Here is a 27,447-nt window from a genome sequence, read left to right as displayed (position 1 = left end):
TGTATCAGAAGCCAAAGGGCTGCTTCCACTTCACAATCCCCAGAACTTTCATAATTCTAACAAGGTGCAGTGCCTTACTATGTCAGACTCTCAAAATAGGACTTTTCAGAAGATTGTGGCCATTTCTCAGTAATTTACTCAATACCTTTTGGTTTTCTGTTTGTCTCATTGGTTTTTTTTTTTTTTTTAATTGGGCCTGACCTAGAATTACATATAGTCTTATAAACAAGCATCTTTCCTTTCTGTCCTCTTAATAGTGTTTTTGGCTAAGTTCAGAAAGAATGTATTGATTTTCATACATCCTGGGTATTGGGCAGGATTGAGTAGTTGCAAGTATTGCTCTGGTTTTTTAATTATATTTGTAATTAAGCTGACTATATATGGTACTCACTATGATACTTGCTTAGTAGAGCAATAGTAAGATACTTCTTGTCCAGGGAAAATGGGATTCCATACATATTTCAACTACTATGCTTTTCACAGATTTTTTTAAAATAAAAAATTAAAAAAATCAATAAGATAAAGTAGTATCTGTTCTTTTTGGACTCTTCAAAGCAAAAATCTCAAGAATACAATCTAAAATGTTTTTGCTCTAATATGCTTAATTACTGTTTCTCATACTCAGTATCTCGAAGAAGTAGTGAAGAAATGAAACGGGACATTTCTGCACCTGAGGGAGCATCACCAGCCTCTCTTATGGCTATGGGAACAACGTCACCACAGCTGTCCCTGTCCTCTTCTCCTACTGCATCTGTGACCCCCACGACCCGCAGTCGGATAAGGTAGAGAATAGTTAGTGTTGGTACATTTCATGTGTACCTTTCCTGGCCTTTCAGATCAGCTTATAAAATAATGCCATCTGAGCACCTGAATTTGTTCTGTTTTTTTTTTTTTAATTTTTTTTTTTTTTTTTTTTGAGAGAGAGAGAGAGAGAGAATTTTTTTAATATTTATTTTTTAGTTTTCGGCAGACACAACATCTTTGTTTTGTATGTGGTGCTGAGGATTGAACCCGGGCCGCACGTATGCCAGGCGAGTGCGCTACCGCTTGAGCCACATCCCCAGCCCTTTGTTTTTCTTTTTAAATAGAGAATGATTGAGTGCAAAAGTAGGTACAGGTTGAGCATCCCTAGTCTGAAATCTGAAATGCAAAACTTTTTGAGTACTGACATCATGCCCCAAAAGTTTTGGAGTTTGGATTTTGGGATTAGAGATGCTCAAGGTTGAGCCTTTATGCAAATATTCCATAATCTAAAAACTCTGAAATCTGAAATATTTTGGCCTCAAGTATTTCAGATAAGGAATGTTCAACCTGCCTTTTGAAATTTGAACCTTGGTAGTGTTAGAGAAGGCTTCATAGAAGGGTAGAATTTGGGTGGGGCTTTGAAGGTTAGAGTTGGGACATTATTGGTAAGTTGAGTAACTTGAGTGAATATACCAAAGGGATGAATAAGGAAGTCAGGCAAACAGATTTAGGGTACTGATTGATACAAAAGACCAGAGTAAAGTATCCCAACCATATCATGGGGTAATAGAAAAAAAGATTGAATAACTAGGGTATGGCCAGGTGATAGAGGAACCTCTTTAAAGTTAAATTGAGTCACTTTTTGATATAGTAGAAGCTATAAAGCAGGGTAAGTTAATTTGTGTGAGAAGGTGATTAAAGGATTCTTTTATTCTGGATAAAAGGGAAAATAGCTAAAAGGATATTGTAGTATTGCAGGACACAGTCATTAAGTCTTAGCAACAGAGACAACAGTGGAAAATTGCTGAAGAGAAGGTTAGGCCCCAGGAGTTTTTTCAAAGGGAAAGATGACCTCAGCAACAGATTTTTTCAAAGAAATGCAAAAATGGGAGATGCCAGAGGTGGCTGTAATTGTTTAGATGGAAATCAGGAAGCATGATGCTAAGTAGTTGATAGGCAATACGTGAATATGCAAGTTTATATTGTTTTCTTAGTTTGCTTATGTTTGATGTCTCCTTGGCCTAAGAGGTAGTAAGACCTTAGAGGAAAAAGATAAATGTCAGAAATTGAGCACACGTTGTTCAGAGGAATGAGGAAAAACTGTTGACAAGTATCAAGAATCGGCAGAGGAAAAGGAAAGGGTTTGAGGAATTTAGCTGCATATTAATTTACAGGGTTAAGGATAAAATGCAGTATTTAGCCTCTCAGACTCTAGTTATGAGCTTACTTTTAAAGCCATACCTCCAAGGGGGGCCAATCTCTGAGAAAAGTGGTCCCATAAGCCCTGCATCTTACAAGCAAATAGGCAGTGCAGTGATGAAGAAGAAGCTCAGGGCACCCTGGCTATGCAGGGAAGTGACTTTCAGTGCTTTCGCTTTGTGTCCTAAGTTATGGGCACTCTCACTGTGCTTGTGCAGAGGGAACCGGGGCTTGGAACAAACAACAGCCACTTCTGTTGGATTCCCCACTTACAAACTGTGCTCTTTGCAAGGCTTTAAGTTTTTTCTGGCCTTAGTTTCCTCATCTTACTTAGATTGAAGAAGTGACAAGAGCTAGCCCTCTAGCTTCAGGAGGTTCTTTTCTGCAGCTTCTCCTAATGTCCACAGAATTTACTCTGATGTTTTTTAAGCTGTTTCTAAAATAAAGTTTACTTCAACCATGTTATCCAGAGTAAGCTTTCCATATTTATTGTAATATTGATTGATTGATTGATTGATATTGGGAATGGAGCCCAGGACACTCTACCACTGAGCTCTATCCCCAGCCCTTTTTATTTTAAGATAGGGCCTTACTAAATTGCTGAAACTAGCCTCAAACTTGCAATTCTAGGACTTGGTGAGTAGTAACACACACCTATAATCCCACCGGTTTGGGAAACTGAGGTAGGAGAATCCTGAGTTCAAGGCCAGCCTCAGCAATGACGAGGCACTAAGCAACTCAATGAGACCTGTCTCTAAATAAAATACAAAATAGGGCTGGGGATGTTGTTCAGTGATTGAGTGCCCCTGAGTTCAATCCCTAGTACCAAAAAGGGAAAAAAAAAAAAACAAAACTTGCAGTCCTTCTGCCTCAGCCTCCCAAATTGTTGAGATTACAGACATGTGCTACCGTGCCTAGATTACATCTTTTAATTTTATTTTCTTTCCCTATGTTCATTGATATTTGCTGAGGGCCATTACCAAGTAGAAATGACGCATCAAAATTTCCTTGCTAGCGTACCCCATGTTAATGATTTCGCTGTTGACCTTGCATGTGTGTTTGAGAAAGGTGACCCTGCTCAACGACCAGGGAGGATCCAGGATTAGGGTGTGTTCTGCAGTTTGAGGAAGTATCCCGCTCCTTGGGTTAAGGGCGTTCCCAGTTTAAGACCTTGGATTTTAGGGAAGTTCGATGTTGAGGATTATTGCTGCTGGAATTAGGGCGTTCCTCCTGCCTGAGCTGCCATTGAGTTCTCGTGAGATTCAGAGAGCATTTTTGGGAAGAAAGCCTCGTGGAGGAGGTGAATTGGGTGGTAGCAGAACTGGGATTGCCCCAGAACGTGTGTGGAGGCCGGTGTGAGTTCGGGAATAAAGAATTGCTGTTTGAATCTACAAAGCTGTGTGGTGGCTCGTGATTCTGTGCCCAGCCAAGACTGCGGCAGATATTATATAGACTTCTTTGAATCTTTTAAACCAAATCAGGAATCTAGTGGGCTGGCACACAAACATAAGTGTCTATATTTATGGCAGCAATCTAACTGTGCATTGAATAAAACCTTGGTGTTTTACTTTTGGTTCTAAAGTAAATAAAAATTGGTACTATTTCAATGCACCTTTCTTTTGGAAGAGCTTCAATTCTAAACATGTCCTCTTTGATTTTGCAACATACGATAAAAGATAAATGCTGACAGGATAAAAGTGCTGAATAATGCTAACATTATTCGGGTACTGAATTCCTGGGGCATTTGGCTAGAGTCTTTGCTTAAATCATAGAAAAATTGATCAATCTTTTAAGAACAGGCTACTTGTTAAAGAGTATGTTACAAAGCCCTCTTTTTCCAGATATTCCTTAGTATTCTGTTCTACTTCTAGAATAGCTACTACAAGGAAGAATTTGGTATAGAATAGGGTTATATGCCTCCCCAGTCCCATCACCAGGGGTGATTACAGAACCTTTTTTATTTCATCATCTAGGCTGGGGCAAGATATTTATTGTACCTACAAAGCAATTAACAATGCCAAATGTGCCTTACAAGAATTTCTTTAAATGAATTAAATAAAGCCACTGCTTTTTTTTTGGCCGGGGGAGGGGGGGTGGGGGGGCGAGGGTTGCTGGGAATCAAACTCAGGGCCTTATGCGTGCTAGGGAAGAGCTCTACCACCAAGCTTATATCCCCAATCCCAGCCATTGAATTTTCCCTGTGAGTTTCTATAATATGTGCATTGTATAGTAAGCTCAAGTTTCTTGAAGTGGCAGGGACTCTGTGTTCACCATTAGTTGCCTAGCACTGGCACAGTGATGTTCTGTAAGGTGACATTGAATGCATTTTCTCTATAAGGTGACATTGAATGAGTTCATAGGAAAGTTAAATTTTCTATGCAACACAGAATGGTAATTGTCTACAGACAATAAAGAGTATACAACTTGCCGAGTGTGGTGGTGCAAACCTGTATACTACAGAAGGATCATTTGAGCCCAAGAGTTTGAGACCAGTCTGGACAACGTAACCTGACATCATCTCAAAACAAACGAACAAAAACAAAACAAAACAAAAAAAAATAAAACAAGAAAAAAAATGCAACATGGCAGTAAACACACCTGAGATATTTTATGGAAGTGATAAATGTTTGTAATGTTTATTGCCATCTTTTATCCTATCTGCTTACCTCAGTTGTAAGCTCTGTGAAGGCTGGAGCTATCTCTTAGAAACCTCCACCTTGCTTAGGCTTGCCTTTTGTATTTATAGTAAGTGATTTTTTAAAAAACGATGAGATGATTAAGGACATAAAAGTTTAGAAACAAAAATGGAGTAAAATAAACCAAAGCATAAAAATGAATGGTTAAAATACTGAATGAAAGACAGCCTGGACAATTTTAGATGCTGCAGAATCAAGATGTTTCCCCCACTCCTCTGAGCATCCTGGAATATATCCCTGCTATTGTGAATTCATTTGCTACCGAGTCTTTGCTGGAGGGATGAGTAGAGTCCCAGCCTTCAGAAAGCAGAAACTCCTGACAGCTGTGGGTCTGTGTGGGACCAAACTAAAAATTGATATAAAAATCAAAGAAATGAAAAAACATGTTTTGCTGTTGAAATATTGATGTATTGCTCAATGTGTTCATTTATCCAGTTCAAAAATGCAAACTAATGTTGTTTTGTTATTCTGGTGCTCAAATAAATAATAATGAAATTTTGGGTTTCTTATTTTCACTTATCAGGGAAGAAAGGAAGGACCCTCTCTCAGCATTGGCAAGAGAATATGGAGGATCAAAGAGGAATGCCTTGTTGAAGTGGTGTCAGAAGAAAACGGAAGGCTATCAGGTAATCATATGGTTTTTGTTTTTGGTTTTTGTCCTGCATGAGCAATTGCTGAACCAAGTGCCAGACTGTCATAACTTGTTTCATATAGCCATCCAAAATGAGTCTTATTCTGAATTTCAAGAATACATTCTCAAGTCCAATCTAAACTTGGCAGAGTATTATTTGGATGGAATAAGTTTCTAACCTTTCTAGAGTAGCCATTCTTTCTATTTTATTTAGCTATTCTAGTACTTTTATAAGGCCAATTTAAATGCTTTTGTTGAGAATATCTTCTGGACTAAGAGTAAAAATTACTTATTTCACTTAAAATGAATATATAATTATCATGCTTATCTCTCTTACTTATTTTTTATGGCATTTACCCATTCCCATTGTGCTTTGTGCTTTCATCATTTCACATCTGAACTATTGTAATATCCTGCCATTTCCTCCCCTTCTGTCTGTCTCTATTTCTTTCAGTGTTTTATTCAAGTTGTAAGTGATATTAAATACCACTTTGGAGAGCAAGCTCTAATTCCATATAAAATGAAAATTTCTAAAATGTATTCCTTATATTGCTAAAAAACATAATTTAGATTCCAAGTATCCTCACAAAGGATTTTAGTTACAGAGACTTTTCCCAGCTTGCAGCTGATATTCTATCATATTTGGTACAAATGTGCAGAAGTGAACACAAGAAGGTAATCAGAATTCTGTGTTCTTGGTTTTATCACATCAGCCTTCATCTCAACAAAATAACAAAAAGGAGCTAACTGCAACATTTTCAGAAAATGTTTCTACAAAAGAGGTAATAAAGTAGTAGATGAACAGATTAATAAGATCTGCCATTAGAAGGTTCCTTTTGGACAAATTTTACATAACTTTAAACAGTCATCTTCAGCTCACTGAGGAGTAAGAGCCAAGTGTATTATAGTGGGCATAAAGAAAAGTCATAATAATTATTGAGGAGCAACTAACATTTTACATATCTGCAACTTCTATTCGCTAAAAGGAGGTTAATAATATTAGTAAGATGTGGAGGAAGAGGTAGCCTTATGTGCCTTGATGGCAGAATGTAAAATGAAAAAACTGCTATGGGAAATAATATGGCAATTCCTAAAAAATTATCATGTAATGTCTTGAACCCTTACCTTAAATAAGAAGAAAGATCTTAAAGCAGTTACTTAACTTTCCAACTTAAGAAAGTAGAAAAAGAAGAGCAAACAAAATCCAAAACAAGCTGGAGGAAGAAAATACTAGAACAAAAAAAAAAAAAGAAGAAAAACAACAAAGATTTGTGGGGCAAAAAAAAGTTAGTTCTTAAAAAAGATTAACAAATTGACAAACTTTATCTGGAGTGACTCCCCAAAAATAAATAAATAAAAGGGGAGACAGTAATCATGACCGTACAAAAATAAAAAGGATTAAAAGGGAATGCTGTGAAAAATTGTATGCCTACAAGTAGGATAATCTAGATGATATGTACTAATTACCAGAAATTCACCAACTGTCAAAACTAAGAGTAAATAAAATCTAAGTAGACAAATTAACAACTATAAAGAGGTTGGATTAGTAATCAACAAGTTTTCAGCAAAAAAAAAAAAAAGCCTACCAGGTGGCTTCACTAGTTAATTCTTCCAAATATTTAAACAATATTTAGCACCAGTCCTTCCCAAATTTTTAAAAATCAAAGAGAAGATCACATCCTAACTCATTCTGTAAGGTCAATATACACTGATAACTAAAACCAGACAAGAGACGTAAGAAAATTACAATGTAGTGCTGGGGCTGGGGCTCAGTGGCAGAGTGCTTGCCCTAGCATGTGTGGGGCACTGAGTTTAATCCTTAGCACCTCATAAAAGTAAACAAATAAAATAAAAGCATACTGTCCATACTCAGCTACTAAAAAATAAAAAGAAGAAAATTACAGTGCAAGGCCACGAATTCAGTCGCCAGCACCATACAGAAAAGAAAACTACAGATCAGTATTCCTTATGCAGAAGCTCTCAATGAAATAATGATAATATATCAAAAAAAATTTTTTTTACCATGACCAAGTGAGATTTATCGCAGAAATGCAAGATCGGTTCAACATTTAAGATTATCATTGTAATACACCATATTATTAGATTAAAGCAGGGAAACCCCACGTGATTATTTCAATAGAGTAGAAAAAGCATTTGGCAAAGTTCTACAGCTATTCATAGTAAAAATACCAAACAAACTAAGAATAAAAGAAGAATTTTCTCAGTGGGATAAAAATGTATCTATGAAAAGCTAAATAAAAGAAGCCAGACCCAAAACTCTACCCTAAAATACTTCCATATACCAAAATTGAGTACAGGTATGAAACTTATACTCTCAGCTTTGCGAAGTGGCAAGAACATCAGTGTTGGTGGCTACAGGTTTAGTCTAGAACTGAAATCTGAAGCATAAATATTGCATAGTCAGTTTTTTTCTTGGTAGCATTTTTTGAGGTAAACAACATAAGATAGAATTTATCCATTAAAATGTACATTTCATTCACTTTTTAGTATATTTAGTATATACCACTATCAGTTTTAAAATATGCATATGCTAGACAAGCACTCTACCACTGAACTACATCTCCAACCCCTTTTGTTGTTGGTGCTAAGGTCATGCCAAGTTGCCCTCGCTGGCCTCAAACTTGAGATCCTCCTGCCTCATCTCCCAAGTGGTCATTTTCTCTTTGCCCTAGTCTTTTTTCTATCTCCATAGATTTACTTATTATGGACATTTCATGAACTTGGAATCACACAATATAGTATATGGCCCTTTGTGACTGGATTCATCCGTAGTAGCATCCATCAGTGCTTTATTCTTTTTTATGGCTAAATAATATCCTGTTGTATGGATAGACCACAATGGATAAATAATCCATTCTATTCTTCAGTTGATAAGCATTTGGATTGCATTTTTTTGTTTTCCTTTTTGGATTTTATATGTGTATTGCTGCTATGAACTTTTGTGTACAAGCTTTTACATGGACATATATATGTAATTTTGTCATCCTGTCTTCTAGCCTGCTGCCAAAAATACCTTTTTTGGGGGTCATATTAGGGGGACTGAACCCAGGTACTCATGCACCCTACCACTGAGCTGCCAAATGTCTTTAAAATTATTATTTCTATTTAAGTTGATCCATTTGTTTCCCCATTGCCATTTGGTTAAAGTTTGAGCTCCTTCATATGAAGATCAAGACCCCTTATGAGTGATCTGGCCTCTAAATAGGGTTACTGATTCCTCATTCTTGAGAAAGCCCCTATTCCCCTGGCTTGATGTTTCACTCCACCCCTCCCATCAGAGTAGTATCTGTTCTTTAACTTAAAAGTCAATGTCTCTGCAGAATTGTTTTTGCCCCCACTCCAGTCCCACAAAGCTTCATCCTTCATATATTGCCCTCACTTGCCTCATAGAGCCAGGTTCTTCCTTGAACTCAGTCCAGGGTAGAGTGTTTTTATATTGCAGGGCATATTCTTTTATAACCCACTTTACCTATGGTCCCAAATCCCACAGGATCTATCACAAGGGTCTTGAAGTTGTCAATTTGCATATACCTATCTTCCTTTTTAAATGGTCAGCTCCTCAGAAAGGTCTTTGTCTGCCTGGCATCTACCATAAGGCTTGGCATGTGGCAAAGCTGAGTAGCTGTCTGAACCTATATACCAAAAGGTAATAGGATACTTTGGAAGTTCATTTTAGAATAGTGCTTCTTAAATTTGTTTGTAAAACCTTGAAAGATTGTAGGATGAGTGTTGTAGAATCCCAAGAACCATTCCTAAAGATTTATGATTTGAGAGGTATAAAGTTAGGCCCTGAAATCTGTGTTTTTATAAGCACCCCAAGTGATTCCTAGATCATGCTAAATTAAGTATTTATACGTAATTGTTAAAAAATATTTTAGTTATAGATGGGCACAATATCTTTATTTTGTTTATTTGGGTTTTTTAATGTGGTGCTTGGGATGGAACCCAGTGTCTCACACATGCTAGGCAAGCACTCTATTACAACCCCAGCTCTCTATACATGTAATTTTTAAAGTACTGCCCCAGTATTACCATAGAACTTTGCCATGAATCAAGTTGAGTATTAAGTAGAGATAATTCTAACATTAAATCAATGATTTAACTAATGTCCCTTGGTTCCTTCCAATTTAAATTCTGATTCTGTAATTTTGAGATACTTACATTATATTAGGTTGAAAAATATGTACACACAAACCAATTATTTTAATTAATAATTTTAAGTTTCCTTCATTTGCTTCATACTTGCAATGCAAGAGAAAATATGATGCTTAACTGCACAAAAAGAAAAATCTTTGTGTACATTGGGCAATCTTTCCTACAAACCCAGCTCCCCTCATACTTCCTGTGGACACTTCTATAATAATAATGATAATAAAAAATGTGTGTGTGTTTATTTGACTTTTTAAAAATTTGTTCTAATTAGTTATATATGCCAGTAAATGCATTTTGACACATCATACACAAATGGAGTGTAAATTCTCATTCTTCTGGTTGTATATGATGTAGAATTATACGGTCATGTAATCATATATGCACATAGGGTAATAATGTCTGATTAATTCTACTATCCTTCCTACCCTTACACCTCCTTTCCTCCCTTCACTCCCCTTTGTCTAACCTAAAGTACCTCTATTCTTTCTACCCCACCTTATTGTGAATTAGCATCCGCCTATCAGAAAACATTTGGCCTTTGGTTTTAGGGATTGGCTTACTTCGCTTAGCATGCATGATATTCTCCAGCTCCATCCATCCAGCAAATGTCATAATTTTATTCTTCTTTAAGGCTGAGTCATATTCCATTGTGTATATATACCACATTTTCTTTATTCAATCATCTGTTGAAGGGTACCTAGGTTGATTCCATAGTTTAGCTATTGTGAGTTGAGCTGCTACAAACTTTGATGTGGCTACATCACTGTAGTATGCTGATTTTAAGTCCTTTGGGTATAAACCAAGGAGTGAGATAGCTGGGTCAAATGGTGGTTTGGGGCTTTTTTTTGAGAGGAAATTAACTTGATTTCTTGTAAAACATATCTGTTCTTATCCTTTCAAAGTAGATACAATGCCATTTTGTTTTGCTTTTTAATTTCAGGGTCTATAATTTAAAATTGGACATTCTGATTTACATAATCTTTTTAAACTAGAAGACAGATCTTCTAGAGCTCTTAATCTGTCAAGAGCCAAATAAGAAGTGCCAGAGCCATTTTTCTGTCTAGCTGTAAAAACAGATGAGCATACCCATCCTTAGACGCCAGCAGTTTAGGTTCAGGCCTTTGGTCTCTATCTACTCACAGTCTGCAGGAAAGGGCAAGTTTTGACACTTGTCTAGCTCAGTGGAGCAAAAGCTGTTACGTGACACTTAGCACACACTGCTCTCACAGGCCTCAAATATATCATTAATGTTTGGACCATGCATGTTTTATGTCAAAGAAGCTGTCTAATCAACAGAGATAGATTCCCTAATACCCATATCTTCTTTGACTAACTCTTTTAAGAGTCATCCTAAAATTGCTGTGCTGATCACTGTAATTTCATTAACCATCCATTACAAAACAAGCCCTTGTGAGTTTGCCTTTTATCTAACAAATACATCTTTCTTATAAATTGTGTACTGCCATTTATTAATCACTGATGTTTTAGGAATACTAGAATATTAGTGTTGAAAGGGCCTTGATGTTCTGATTTATTGTCACATTTACAAATGTGGGGCAGAAACCCCCACAAGGATAAATGACTGCCTCAAATCTACATTGTGAGTCCATCTACATTTTGAGTTCAGGGCATTACATAATCAGCTTCCAGAACTATAGCTTCAAGGGTTGAATCTTTTTTTTTTTTTAATCACTGCCTCAGTTTGTACACAATTATGTTTTAAATTTTAATTTAAGTATGGAATTCACTCTAATAAATTCTCAAATGCCATTGTGAGAATTGGCAATCTACTGTCCTATTTCCTTACCTCTGAAATTGCTTCCCAGAGGAAACCACTTTTAATACTTTTAGCTGTTTGATTAGAGGTTGATGGTATAAGATTAATAATGCAAAAGCAAACAAGTGGGTAATACAGAAAATAATCTATATTTTCAGTAAACTTTTCTTTGGTTTTGAGTTTTATACTTAATAGCCTCTATTATAGCATTCTTTCTTGTTCTAGAAACACCTAACTCAGACAATCAAGAAGCCTCTAAAGGTTAATTTGAGAAAGCATCATTTTGAATGAAAAATTTTATTTTTTCTGATAAAATGCCAGACCTAGAAATGGATTAGTTAAATCCAAAGGATAATTAAATCACTTAATCTAGTACAAAATAGTTTTAATAAATGAACAAAAGATTTTAGCACTGCCTGAGGTAATTTAATCTCAGATAAGCATTGAGAATGCAGTTTTATTGAGGGATGTGCTTCATTAAGTGCATGGGCCAAAAAGGGAAAGATTGGCCTTTTCTTGGTGGAGATTAGTGAAATTAGAAGAATTGATGGGCTTCATGGTTTAGAAGTCATCTTTTTGTCTACAATGCTTTTCTTGCATTTGAGCATTTTTTACCTAATATAAAAGTTAATTTGTTAATTACAGAGTAAGCTCTGTTCCAGATAATATGCTGAGTGTTCAAACAGAAATTAGGGTATAAAAGTAGTCAGGAAGCTTATGGGGTAGTCAGTAAAATACACATCAGTAATTAAAAGTCAATATAGACTTCTGTTCATGGTTATGATAGAATATCAGTCCAGATCTTTGCTAAGACTACTGTAAAAACTGTTTAAATTACAAAGAATAAATATCTCCAAAGGCATTGGAGACTAACCAAGGCAACCAGGACAAATTTTGCAGGAGCCAGAATTATAGAGAAAAAACATATTGAGTCGAGCCTCATATTTATCCCTGTTTTTCCCCTTGAGGTATTTACCAACTCCTGGCATACAAAAAGCAGAGGTCCAGTGTTTGTTTTAGAATCTCTGAACAAGGTGTCTAAAATTTGAATTCAGTGCACTAAGATTTAGCCCAGGCGAAAGACAACCTGAGGGTAGTGAACTCCACATTTGACTTATCTTTGCTGTCAAAGGATTTTTCATATGCTAAGATGTGTGGGGCAGAAAGAGAAATTCAGTAGAAAGCCAAGAGACCAAAAATTTAAGCAGAGCTTTTGTTCTCACTGTACCTGGTGCCAAAAATTAGATGTCAAGGCTGATCAAAGAACAACAACTCTGGAAAACACTATTTTCACTTGAGAGTTCAAAGGGACTTCATGCTGCAAATAAAGGAAGTTTTCAGTTTGAAATTCAGATTCAGAACTCTCACCTGTTGGATAAAGGTGATCAGCCTGCCATATTAGAAACTTAGAACCTCACTGGAAGGAGAAGACACCAGTCTAACTCCTTGTATTCTTTGTATCTCACATTCCATCAGAAATACCAGACATGGGGCTGGGGTTATGGCTCAGTGGTAGAGCGCTTGCCTAGCATGTGTGAGGCACTGGGTTCGATTCTCAGTACCACATATAAAGAAATGAATTAAAAAAGGTCCATCAACTTTAAAAAAAAAAATTTAAAAAAGAAAGAAATACCAGACATGCCAGTAAACAGTGTCAAATGACAAAAGCTAGAGAAATAATGAGTAATAGGAAAATAACTTTTGGTAGTCTTGATGTAGATACTGAGACTGTTAGGCCTTTAAAATAACTGATTCATATGTTCAAAAAAAGTAAGTTTTAGCAGATAATTAGGATCTGTTTAGTGGAATCAAATGGAGATTTTAGAACTAAAAAATAAAGAAGCTTGAATTGAGAACTCCAATATGTATATTTAATGGCACACTAAACACAGAAAATATTTGTGAATTAGAAAGAATGATGAGTAAAAATTGTCCATAATAAAGCATTGAGAAATGAAAGAATGAAAAATACATAAGAATCTAGTGGATGTATAAGATACAGCAGAATCCTTTGTACATGTGTAACTGAAGTACTAGAAGGACAGAAGATGGGCTTCGGAATGTTATAATAAAAGTGCTAAAAATCAAAGACAATGAGAGAATCTTAAAATTGCTAGAGGGAAAAAGATAGTAGTTTCAGATGAATAATAAATTGGCAGCTGATTTATCAACAAATCAACAGAAATAATGTTTGTCACCAGCAAGCCCATTCTGAAAGAAAAATTATAGGAAATTCTAAGAGAAAGAAAATAATTGCATAGCAAAACAAAGCTTGAAAAAAAATTAAAAAATAAAAAAACAAAGCAAAACTTGAAGAAAGAATAAAATGAGCCGGGTCCATTGGCGCATACCTGTAATCCTAGTGGCTTGGGAGGCTGAGGCAAAAGGATCATAAGTACAAAGGCAGCCTCAGCAATTTAGTGAAGCCCTAAGCAACTCAGTGAAACCTGGTCTCTAAATAAAAGTTCAAAAAGGGCTGGGGATGTGACTCAGTAGTTAGGTACCCCTGGGTTTAATCCCTGGTTACCACCCCCTCCCCCCAACACAAAAAAAGGAATAAAACCAATGAATGAAGTAAATATATGGGCCAGTCATTATAAATGATTATTGGTCTGGAGTTGTGGCTCAGTGGTAGAGCATTTGCCTAGCACATGTGAGGCACTGGGTTTGATCCTTAGTACCACATAAAAAATAAATTAAAAAAGTATTTTGTCTATCTATAACTAAAAATATTTGTGTGTGTATACACACACACATGAATGATTATTGACTGCAGTACAATCAAAATGTGTTTAGCCAGGTGTGGTTGTAAACACCTGTTAATCCTAGCAGCTCAGAAGACTGAGGCAGGAGAATGATAAGTTCAAGGCCAGCCTGAGCAGTTTAGGCCCTAAAATTTAGGCCCCAAGCAACTAAGCAAGACCCTGTCTCAAAATAAAAAGGGTTGGGGATATGGCTCGGTGTTTAAGTGCCTCTGGGTTCAATCCCCCCCCCCCCGCCTCCCACCCCAAAAGAAGTCTTGTTTAATGATGTAGGTAACTTTAAAATGTAAGACAGAATTTCTCAGAAGGTTGGGAAGGGGACAATACATATAATTAACATATTGTAAGATCTTCGAATTGTCTAGAAAGCTATGAAATGATTTTAATAATGTAAGGGTTACACACTATAAATCTCTAGGGTTGCACTATCTGATTGTCACCATTGGATGCATGTGATTATTGATCACTTAAAATGTGACTTGTCTAGGCACTTTTGGGGGTGTGACTCAGTAGTAGATTGTATGCTTAGTATACACAAAGCCCTGAGTTCAATTCCCAGCACCCAAAAAGAAAAAGAAAAAAATGTGGCTTGTTCAAGTTGAGATATGCATGATTGTAAAATGTATATCTAAATTTGAAGATTTATAGGGGGAAAATGTAAAATATCTCATTTTAAAGATAGTAACTGCCTGTTGAAATATTCATATTTCTAACGTTTTAAGGTAAATTAATATTATCTTTATACTTTTCTTAAATGTGGATGCTAGAGAATTATATACTGGTGACTACTAAACCAAGAATAAAGTAATAGAAAGAGGCTAGGCCAGGTGCAGTGACACATGCCTGTAATCGCAGCTGCTCAAGAGGCTGAGGCAAGAGGTCATGAGATCAAAGACAGCCTCAGCAAAAGTAAGGAGCTAAGCAACTCAGTGAGAACCCGTCTCTAAATAAAATGCTAACTAGGGCTGGGGATGTGGCTCAGTGGTCAGTTTCCCCTGGGTTCAATCCCTGGTCCCCAAAACCAAAAAACAAAAGTATGGAAAGAGGCTAACAGCAACAGGAAAGGGAATATCAGTAATACTTGACTAATCCCAAAGAAGGCAGGAAAGGAAAGAAAAGTATTTTAGTCTGCCTTTTCGTCTCTGTGACCAAAAGATGTGACAAAGAAAACATAGAGGAGGAAAAATTTATTTTGGTTCATGGTTTCAGAGGTCTTAGTCCATAGACAGACATCCAGCTCCATAGCTCTGGGCCCATGGCAGAAGGGCATGGTAGAGGAAAGCAATTCAAGACATGGCAATGAAGAAGCAGAGAGAGGGTTCTGCTCACCAAGGAGCAAAATAAAAACCCAAAGGCATGCTCCCGCCATGATCTGTCTCCTCCAGCAGTACCCTGCCTGCCTGTAGTTAACCACCCAGTTAACCCATATCAGTGGACTAATTCACTGATTAGGCCATACCTCATTATCTAATCATTTCATCTCTAAAAATTCTTGCATTGTCTCACACATGAGCTTTTGGGGGATACCTCATATCTAAACCATAAGAAAAAGGAACAAAGAAATAAAGATATTGTAGATTGAAACCCAAATATGTTAAGATTGCACATGAGTGGACTGAATATTTCAGTTAAAAGACAAAGATTTTTAGATTAAAAACAACAAACTCACCACTTTGGAAAAAAGTATGGAGATTCCTCAGAAAACTTGAAATGGACTGGGCACAGTGGCGCACACCTATAATCCCATGGCTCGGGAGGTTGAGGCAGGAGGATTGCTGAGTTCAAAGCCAGCCTCAGCAATTTAGCAAGGCACTAAGAAACTCAATGAGACTCTATCTCATTGAAAATACAAATATCACTCAGCTTTAAAGAAAAATTAAATATTGGCATTTGCAGGTAAATGGATAGAACTAGAGAACATCATGCTAAGTGAAATAAGCCAATCCCAAAAAAACGAAGGTGTAGTATTTTCTCTGATAAGTGGGTACTGATCCATAGTGGAATGGGGGCCTGGGAAGAATGAAGGAATTTTGCATTGTGCAGAGGGTAGTGAGGGGGGTGGGGCTGTGGGGATGGGAAAGATGGTAGAATGAGACAGACATTATCCTATGTATATGGTATGATTACATTACTGATGTGACTCTGTACCATGTACTGCCAGAGGAATGAGAAGTTGTGTTCCATTTGTGTACAGTGTGTCAAAATGCATTCATTGTCTTATATAACTAATTAGAACAAATTACAAAAGAATAGAAGGGAGACCAGTAGAATAGAAGAAGAGGATCAGGGGGAGGGAGGGGGTGGCAAGGGGAGTTACTGGGGCATGAAGTTGATCAAATTATATTGCCTTATTGTGTGCATGTATGAATATATTATAACAAATCCCACTGTTATGTATAATTATAATGCACCAATAAAAAAGAAAAAAAAACACAAACAAAAAACAAACCCAACCATGTTTTGCATACAAGACACTGATTTGAAATGGAAAAACTGAAAGTATGAAAGTGGGAAAATATATACTGTGCAAACACAAACCAAAAGAAGGCTGGGGGAGCTATACTAATGTCCAGAGAACAAATATTTCACAGAAAGACTTATCACTAGAGCCGCATGTGGTGGCACATGCCTGTAATCCCAGCCACTCAGGAAGCTGAGACAGAAGGATCACAAGGTTGATGTGACTTACTGAAACTATCTCAAAAAATAAAAAGGGATGGGGATGTAGTTTAGTGGTAGAGTGCCCCTGGGTTCAGTTCCCAGAATAACAACAGCAGCAGCAACAAAAAAAGAAAATGTTACTAGAGATAAAAATGAATATTTCATAGCGATAAAATAATCAAAACAATAACAATAATCAAGGCAGTCTTGGAAAACAAGACTTGGAAATCTTATACTGACCAATAAGACTTTATAGGCACTTATAGCTTGTCATAAATTCATATTCACCAAATAACATAGCCCCATAAAACATAAAGCAAAACTGTCATAGCAAAGACAAGAAATAGACATGCATATTTAGAAATTCTAACACTTCTCTCAGAAATTTAGTAGAGCTAGAGAAGATGCTCTTAACTAATTCATTCTGACAGCTATAAAACACTCTAGATCACACATTCCTTCCCATTGACCTCAAAAAATTTAGATGGTTTAAAATCCTTTAAATTCTCAAAATGAAGGGAGGAAAAACATCTATAGGTAGTTGGAGAAAAAGCATTTGACAAAAATTAACATTGACAAAAATTTAATATTGAACATTAATAATTTAAAAATTATTAATGTTCAATATTAAAACAACAACATACCAAGTTTCTAACAAACTAGGAATAGCAGGTAATTTCCTTGTTTTAATAAAGATTATCTTTAAAAAACAAATTTTAGGGCTGGGGATGTGGCTCACGTGGTAATGTGCTCGCCTGGCATGCACGGGGCACTGGATTCGATCCTCAGCACCACATAGAAATAAAATAAAGATGTTGTATCCACTGAAAAATAAATATTAAAAAATTCTCTCTCTCTCTCTCTCTCTCTCAAAAAAAAATTAGTGGACATTAAGCTTAGTGGTGCCTTCTTCAAAAATTGCTTTTTTTTTTAGGTTTTAATTTTCTTTTTCATTATTTATTTTATCTTTGGTACCAGGGATTGAACCCAGGAACCCTTAACCAATGAGCTATATTCCTAGCCCTTTTAATTTTTGAGACAGGATCTCCCTAAGTTGCTGAGGCTGGCTGTGTGCATCACAATGCCTGGCTTCTTTTTATTTTTAAAATGTCTTTATTTAGTTCAGTATAATTATACATGATGCCAGGTTCATTGTGCCATGTGCATAACATACTTTGCTCCCATTCATTCCCTAATACTTACTCTTTGCCTCTCCTCCTCCCTCCCCCTGTTACTTTCCTCCACATTTCTGGTCTTCCTTCTATTCATTTACATGTAATAGTTTTGTTTTTTTTTTTTACTGGTGAATTATAATTATACATAAAAAGCTGATGAATATTAAAAGGTTTCTTCCAGAGATGAGGAATGAGACAAGACTGCTGTCATTACATCTATTCAAAATTATATTGAAACTCTTACCCAGGGAAGTAAGGCAGGAAGAGAAATAAAAGATACAATGATGAGAAAGAAAGGGAGAAGGGAGAGAGAGAGAGAAAGAAAGAAATTCTTTATTTGCAGACATCATTATTATGTAGAGAATCCTAACAAAGCTGTAGGTAAATTATTAGAATTAATAGCAAACAACTTAATAAAATTTTAAAGACTAAATTTCATTAGCACATTAAAAAATAAAATACTTAAGAATGCTAATGAAAAATTTATATAACAAAGAAAAACATAAACTGTCATTGTAAAAAATTAAAGCAGACTGAGTAAATGGCATGACATGCCAAATTCATTGATTGGAAATACAGATAAACATACCCAATCAGAATATTATCAGTTTTCATGAGGCGGGGGTTGTGGCTCAGTAGTAGAGCGCTCGCCTAGCATTCGTGGGGCCCTGGGTTCTATCCTCAACACCACATAAAAATAAATAAACAAAATAAAGGTATTGTGTACAACTAAAAAATAAATATTTAAAAAAAGAATATTATTAGTTTTCTTTTTCTAATTGAAATTGACAAGTTAATTTTAAATTATATGGAAATACACAAGGCTGTATAACTAAGGCAATTGTGGAAAACAAAGTTGGAGGGTATACATTACTCAGTAAGAACACTTCATGAGTATTTCATTTAAACAAGTATATCTAAAGGCTAATGAATAGCTGAAAAAGTACTCAACATCATTAATTATCAGGGAAATACAAATTAAAACCACAATGAGAAACTATTACAGCATCAACAGTATTACTAATACTAATCAATACAGAATGCCTAATTTAAACTTTTGTTTCTGGGGGGATGAGTACCAGGAATTGAACCCAGGGACACTTAACCACTGAGCCATATCCCCAGCCCTTTTTATATTTTATTTAGAGGCAGGGTCTCACCTAGTTGCTTAGGACCTCACTAAGTTACTGAGGCTGGCTTTGAACTTGAAATCCTCCTACCTCAGCCTTCCAAGCTACGGGGATTATAGGCATGCGCCACCACACCCAGTTCAGAATGCCCAATTTAAAAGACTGATAATACTAAGCATTTATAATACCAAGGCAGATAATACCAAGTGTTGACTCAGAAGCAGAACAATTGCAAACTGCTGATACGAATGGTAAAATGCCCTAGCCAGTTTAGAAAACTTTGGCAGTACCTACTGAAGTTGAATCCTCACATGAGCTATGTGCAAACAGTTCCACTTTCAGGTACATACCCATGAGAAATGCATATTTACCTGAAGACATGTATGAGATCATTTTTCATCAGAGTCAAAAGTGGGGAACAACCCAAATATTCATCAAGAGGTAAATGGATAAATTGTGGTATTAGGGTACTTGATAGAAACAAAAAGAACAAATTATTACAATATACAGTAGTGTGAAGGAATCTAACACATGCAACACTGAACAGAAGCAGCCCTATGTACCAGAGTACAAATGATATGGTTCAATTTAAATAAAGCTCAAAGGATTAATCTATTAAGATTTGTCAGCCTAGTGTGATGGTAACACCTGTAGTCCAGGCAAAGGCAGGAGGATTGCTCAAGCCCACTTTGATCAGCATAATGAGAACCTGTCTCAAAAGAAAAAACAGAAATAATGTCAGAATAATGTTACCTTTAAAGGATGAAGGAACATTTTCTGGGATTCTGATAATATTCTGTATCTTAATCTGGGGAATACATAATGTATTCATTTTGTGAAGATTCTTTTAGCTACTTTGCAAATTTAGGTACTTCATATATACTTCAACAAAAGTCAAGGAAAAAAATTTTTGTTTGGTGTGGTCAGTAATGTTGCCTCAGTTATCTGTGGTTTTGAGGATTTTTTTGTCACATGTTTCTGATCTTTAAGACTTCTCCATTTACTACAATTCATTAGACTTCATTTCCTTTTCTATGTAAAATGAATAATTTATAGTATACTGTATTAGTCTTCTGTTATTGTGACAAATTGTCTCAAACTTAGTGAATTCAAATAATATGAATTTATTATCTTAAAGTTCTGTGGATTAGAAGCTGTAACACAGGTCTTACTAGACTAAAGTCAAGGTGTCAGAGCCGAGTTTCTTTCTGGAGGTTTCAAAGGAGAATCTGTTCTGTTGCCTTTTCCCACTTACCCAATGTTCCTTGACTCATGGTCCCTTCCTCCATCTGCAAGGCCAGCAGTAACTGATCCAGTCCTTCTTACATTTTATCACTCTGATCACAGGTTATTGGCTTTTTAAAAAATATTTATTTTTAGTTGTAGTTGGATACAATACCTTTATTTCACTTATTTATTTTTATGTGGTGCTGAAGATCGAACCCAGGGTCTCGCACGTGCGAGGCGAGTGTTCTACCACTGAGCCACAACCCCAGCCCTAAAGGTTATTGGCTTTTAAGGACTCATGTAGTTAGCTTGGATAATCCAGGATCTTTTCCCTATTCTTAAAATTCTTTTTTTTTTAATATTTATTTTTTAGTTTTCGGCGGATACAACATCTTTGTATGTGGTGCTGAGGATCGAACCCGGGCCGCACGCATGCCAGGCGAGCGCGCTACCGCTCGAGCCACATCCCCAGCCCTTAAAATTCTTAATCACATCTGCAAAGTTAGTTTTGCCATTTAAGCTAAACATACTCTTAGGTTTCAGGGATTGAGACAATTGACTTTTTGGGGGGAGGGGCAGGTACCAGAGGTCAAACTCAGGGGCACTCAACCACTGAGCCACATCCCCAGCCCTATTTTTTATTTTATTTAGAGACAGGGTCTCACTGAGTTGCTGAGCTCCTTGCCTTTGCTGAGGCTGGCTTTGAACTTGAGATCCTCCTGTCTCAGCCTCCAGAGCCGCTGGGATTATAGGCATGCAACACCGCTCCTGGTGAGACACTGACATTTTTGTGGGCTAATTACACATACTTATATATAAAGATAACTATATAATCTCAGAGAGTTGATTTTCTTTTTGTTTTTTAAAAATTTTTTTTTAGTTGTAGATGGTCACAGTGTCTTTATTTATTTTTATGTGGTGCTGAGAATTGTACCCAGTGTCTCACACATATGAGACAAGTGCTCTACCACTGAGCTACAACCCCAGCCCAGAGAGTTGATTTTTGAGGGCTTAGATGTGCCCTTATGTGGCTTAAACAACTTTAAGATAAAATTTGCATCCTCTTAGGCACTTTGACCCATGCCTGTATTCCCAGCTACTTTGGAGGCTAAAGGCAAGAGGAATCCAAATTCTAGATTTGGCAACTAGCCTGGGCAACTTTGTTAGACCCTATTTTAAAATAAAAATTTTTAAAAGGGCTAGGGAGATAGTTTAGTGAACGAGCAGTTGCCTACCATGTACAAAGCCCTAGGTTCAATCCGCAGTACTGCAGGGGAAAATCACAGACTAAACAATTCATCAAGTTACATTGGCCATTCCAGTGTTTTTTTATGATGTGCACAGAATTGTGTAACCATCATCACAATCAATCTTACAGTATTTTTGCCCCCTTACCTCATATTCCTTAGTAGCATACTTTATTCTCCCCCAACACTCTCCAGCCCCCAGCAACCCCCATAGATTTACCTGTCTTGAATATTTCATGTAAACTCAATATTTATGGGAGCTTTTTGTTTGTTTGTTTAGTGGTACATGGGGATTGAACTCAAGGCCTTGTACATGCAGGTACTCTACCACTGAGCTACATCCCCAGTCCTCTTTTGTGGTCTTTTGTGACTGCATTCTTTGACTTAGCATGTTTTCATGATTCTTCCATGTAGGTTGTCAGTGCTTCATTCCTTTTTATGGTTGAATAATATGTTATTGTATGGCTATCTATTACATTTTGTTCACTGGTTTATATCATTTGGACTGTTTCCATTTTGGGCTATTAAGAATAATGCTATATTGAACATTTGTATATATATTTTTATGTGGATGTTTTCCTTTCTCTTGTGTATATACCTAGAAGTAGAAATTCTATGTCATATGGTAATTATGTTTAACTCTTGCAGGAGCTGCTAAACTGTTTACCCAAGCAGCCATGCCATTTTATAGTCCCACCAAAAATGAAAAAGGGTTCTAATTTGTCCATATCTTCACCAAAACTTATCTGTCTTTGATTCTAGCTCTCCCAGTGTATGTGAGGTGACACTTCACATTATACCATCTGGGATTAAAGACGGTACTGTTTTGATTCATTTTGTTTTGTTTTGTAGTGCTGGGAATCAAACCCAGGACCTTTTCATAATTTCCTTCCTTCCTTCCTTCCTTCCTTCCTTCCTTCCTTCCTTCCTTCCTTCCTTCCTTCCTTCCTTCCTTCATATATATGATATTAGGGTGTATTTTGACATGTCATACATACATGGAGTATGACTTATTAGGATTCCTTGTGGTTTTGCATGATGTGGTGTTTCATTGGTGATGCTATTCATATATTAACATAGGAAAGTTATATCTGATTCATACTACTGTCCATAATATTTTTATCTGTAGGATCTATAGTGTTGTTCCTCTCATTCCTGATGTTATAATTTGCATATTCTCTTTTTTTTCTCTCCAAATTTATCTATCTAAAACTAAATTTAATTGTCTTAAAGAATCAATGAATGGTTTTATGTTCTGTTATTTTGGTTTTCTGTTTCATTGATTCCTGTTCTAATCTTTATTATTTTATTCTTTCTGCTTACTTTGACTTTTCTTTGCTCTTCTTTAGTTTCTTAAGGTAAAATTGTTGTGTTGGTTTGAAGCTTTTCTTCTTTATTGCTTTGTTGGCATTCCACGAATTTTATATGTGGTATTTTTATTTTTATTCAAAATACTCTCTAATTTTCCTTTTGATTTTTTGATCATCGATTATTTCAAAGAATATTATTTCTAATTACTCAAGGATTTTCTAGATTTTTTTTGTTGTTGATTTCTAATTTAATTCCATTGTGCTCAGAAAACATACTTTCTATGACTTGAATCTTTTAAATTGCTTGAGACTCATTTTGAGACTAAGAAAATTGTCTATCTTTGTAATATTTCATGTGCAGTTTGAAATAATATTTTTTAAAAATTTGTTCTAATTAGTTATACATGACAGCAGAATGCACTTTGTACACAAATGGAACACAACTTTTCATTTCTCTGGTTGTATATAATGTAGAGTCACACCATTTGTGCAATCATACATCTTTTCTATCCCCATTCCCTTACTCCCATCTGCCCAATCCAAAGTTTCTCCATTCTTCCCCTGCCCCACCCCCCATTATGATTCAGCATCTATATATCAGAGAAAACATTTGCCTTTGGTTTTTTGGGATTGGCTTATTTCACTTAGCATAATATTTTCCAATTCCATCCGTTTACTGGCAAATGCCAGAGTTTTATTCTGTTTTAATGCTGAGTAATATGCCATTGTGTGTATATATACCACAGTTTCTTTATCCATTCATCTATTGAAGGGCATCTAGGTTGGTTTCACAAGTTAGTTATTGTGACTTCTGCTGCTATAAATATTGATGTGTCTGTGTCAACTGAAATATGCTGATTTTAAGTCCTTAAGTATAGACTGAGGAGTGGGGTAGCTGGGTCAAATGGTGGTTCCATTCCAAGTTTTCTAAGGAATCTTTATACTGCTTTCCACATTGGTTGCACCAATTAGCAGTCCCACCAGCAATGTATGAGTGTACCTTTTCTCCCACATCCTCGCCAACATTTATTGTTGCTTATATTCCTGATAACTGCCATTCTGACTGGAATGAGATGAAATCTTAGAGGAGTTTTGATTTGCATTTCTCTAATTACTAGAGATGTTGAACATTTTTCATATATCTATTAATTGATTGTATGTCTTCTTATGAGAAGTGTCTGTTCAGTTCATTAGCCCATTTATTGATTGGGTTATTTGTTTTCTTGGTGTTAAATTTTTTATATATCCTGGAGATTATTGCTGTATCTGATGTGCGTGTGGTAAAGATTTTTCTCCCACTCTGTAGACTCTCTCTTCACATTATTGATTGTTTCCTTTGCTGAGAAGCAGCTTTTTAGTTTGAATCCATCCCATTTATTGATTCTTGATTTTATTTCTTTTGCTTTAGGAGTCTTGTTAAGGAAGTCAGGTCCTAGGTGGACGTGGTAAAAATTGGGGCCTACTTTTTCTTCTATTAGGTGCAGGGTCTCTGATCTAATTCCTAGGTCCTTGATCCACTTTGAGTTGAGTTTTGTATATAGAGAGAAGAATTTAATTTTATTTTGCTGCATGTGTGTTTCCAGTTTTTCCAGCACCATTTGTTGAAAAGGCTATCTTTTCTTCAATGTATGTTTTTGGCACCTTTGTCTGTTATGAGGTAACTGTATTTACATAGGTTTGTCTCTGTATCTTCTATTCTGTACCATTGGTCTACAGTCTATTTTGGTGCTGATACCATGCCGTTTTTGTTATTGTAGCTTTGTAGTATAGTTTAATTTCTGGCATTGTGATACCTCCTGCTTCACTCTTCTTATTAAGGATTGCTCTGGCTATTCTGGGTCTCTTATTTTCCCAAATGAATGAAATAATGCTTATTCTATTGTTACTGAAAAAATGTTCTATAAATATCAGTTAAATCCATTTCCTACTTCTTCCTTTTGTACTGTTATCATCATATAGATTACATTTATTTGTTTTACAGACAAAAAAGGTTAAGTATTAAAATTTATTACTTTATATATTTTTTAAGATTTAAGGAAAGAGATAAGAGCAGCTTCAGACAAGGGGGGTGGCACATTTTAGACCCTTTTCATAAAAATGCTTCTTATTTTGTTGTTTGTCCTTGATTGATTTCCACTACCCTAACATGGTTATTTCTGACAGTTTTGTCCAGTTATATGTTTGTTTTTTAGGGAAAGGATTTGTTTACCTCTTTGCTGCACTGTAGCCAGAAGTTTCCTACCATGCTTCATCTGGGGTTCTTTTCTTTTTCTCCCACTCTCTTTGACTAAGCAGAATCTAAGGTGGACACTTACTTTATTCTCTCAAAAGTTTGTGTTCCCGTGATTTAAAGAGGCATTCAAGTGAGAACTAGTGGACAGATAAAAATAGCTCAGTCCTTCACATCTTCCTTTGTGATGATAGACTGTAAACAAACAGAAGAGGAAGTTCTTTTCATAAATTGTATGAAGTGTTCAGAGTGATACTTGCTACCTGCCTAACCCATGCATGAGATTGCTCTTGGTGCTAGCCATACTCCTTTAGGCCACTGCTCACTCCCAGCATTTTGATTCTGTGGATTGAGTGGTTTTTAGTGTATAGGTAACTTCCCTAACCTAAAGAGATGGCCCCCAAAACTCAGATTCTTATTCTTCTGGTCACTGAGTACTGGAAGAAATAAGGGAACAGAGAAGCCTTCTTTTTCCCTTATATGTCCAGTGCTGTTCCTCCTCATCCCTGGCCTCTTTTAAAGAGGACGTGAGTGTCTCTCAGAAAGACAGTACAGAATGCCACTCCTCCCCTGATTTTTTTTTTTTTTTTTTTTTGCACTCTCCCCTTTCCACCTTCCTATCCTTCTCTCTCCATGATTAGTTAGGATTACAGTAGAGGAAGGTGTAATGAAAAAGGTTAGGGGAAGCTGGGAGTTCTGCCTATAGACAGAAAACAGTTAAAATCATGCATTAGGAATTCCTGACAGTCAAAGCATAGATTGGTTTAATTTCCTCTTCTATAACTGGAATCTTAGGTCATAGGAATGACTTCCCAGAGTTAAAAAAAAAAAAAAATGAAGAAGGTACAGGCAGTAGATAAGGGTTTTGCTCTGAATCAAATCTAGGTTGAAAGTCTAAATCCTTTTCATTCTACATTGTCACTTTGCAAGGAAACTAAGTATACAGAAAGATCTTATTGTTTGTAAATATCACTATGTTCTAGGGGTTAAAAATACTTGAACAAAGGGGAGAAAGAATGGCCAGCTTTGTAGTCCCACCCATTCTTTATGTGAACTGTGCAAACTCAAAAGCTCTCCACAGTGAAGTGATAAAAAAACTGTGAGAGTTCAATCATTTACTTTTCTGATGATAAGACATCTTCATCCAGAAAGCTCACAGAGGTTGGGCAAGAACTTCGCATTTCTCCAAGCAGCCACCAGGGAATAGAAAGCTCAAATCTCAAGGCTCTTCCCCGGCTTGTGTTCTTTATACTCAGCAGAGGTTAGATGGTGGCTTCTCGGTCACAGTGGAGTGAAAGAGCTGTTTCCTGTTTTCAGGGGATTCCTTTTAATGCCAAACATAGCAGCTGGGAAACAAAGTTTTCCCAGAAGCAAATGTACTTACTGCATTTTGTTTAAATATGATTTTGACAGCAACTGTTAACATCTATTTCCAGAAATGTCAAACTGTAATTTTTAAAATTAATTGCTTAGTGCCATCAACATAAGTTAGTTTGATCGGTGTTTTGGGAGTGCAGGGGATGAGACTACTCAGTCAAATTTTATTCCTCCTTGGCTAACAAAAATTAGATTTCTCAGCATAGGTAAAGGAATGGAGAGATTACATGTACAAGTGTTTACGTGCCAATTTTCACTTTCCTTATTCTGAGCATCTTTCAGAGCTATATTCAGGGCCTGTAAATATTGGAAAACAGTTTAGTAATTGTTCCCTTCTGGCTGCATGGCAGAGGCCTAGTCTGGACACAGCAAGAGTAGTTGTGTAGATATAAATATCATGACTTCAAGAGTCTGGGCTCCTGGAAGTTGCAGAGGAAAGAAGGGGCCTGAGGAGTTTGAATGGAGTCCTAGGTGCTTGTCTTCCTCTTAAGCACAAAGTTCTTTTCATTTTCTCTGCATTCTGTCTCCATGTAACTTCCACTGATGACATTGAGAAAACCTGCTGAATATAGTAGTAAAATGGTTTGCCAGTGCTTTTGGTTAACTTTAAAATAATTATTTCAGGGTACATTTTCTTATCTAAAATGTAATGCGCTGAAATAACACCTACAAATCTATTCTCAGAAGTTGCAGGAAGTCAGATTTGAAACAAGCCCTAGAAATCATGAAACTGGGGTATTCATTTTACCGGTAAGGGACCTGCAGATCATAGTGGTGACATGTTTGTTTGAGACCAAACAATTGCATCTCCAAACTCCCAGCCTCAGGTTCCTTCTACTGAGCTTGCCCACTTTCCCAGCAGTGTCCTTGACTCTTCAGTAAGTTTCC

General features: G+C 36.3%; 1 protein-coding gene across 7 annotated transcripts in view; it reads left to right on the top strand.

Annotated features, from left to right (window-relative positions):
* SPECC1L (sperm antigen with calponin homology and coiled-coil domains 1 like) overlaps nt 1-27,447 on the top strand; it is a 146,100-nt gene that overhangs the window by 95,531 nt on the left and 23,122 nt on the right. For all 7 annotated transcript variants that reach the window (XM_081287184.1, XM_081287186.1, XM_081287185.1 and 4 more), the window contains 2 exons: nt 626-782; nt 5,383-5,485. In XM_081287184.1, the coding sequence (XP_081143310.1) occupies nt 626-782; nt 5,383-5,485 (260 nt within the window). The remainder of the gene's footprint in view (nt 1-625; nt 783-5,382; nt 5,486-27,447) is intronic.

Source organism: Spermophilus citellus (genome assembly GCF_964194105.1).
Source record: "Spermophilus citellus genome assembly, chromosome: 3".
Lineage (NCBI taxonomy): Eukaryota > Metazoa > Chordata > Mammalia > Rodentia > Sciuridae > Spermophilus > Spermophilus citellus.
The sequence above is the reverse complement of the archived record's forward strand: the minus strand, read 5'-3'. Positions and strand labels throughout refer to the sequence as shown.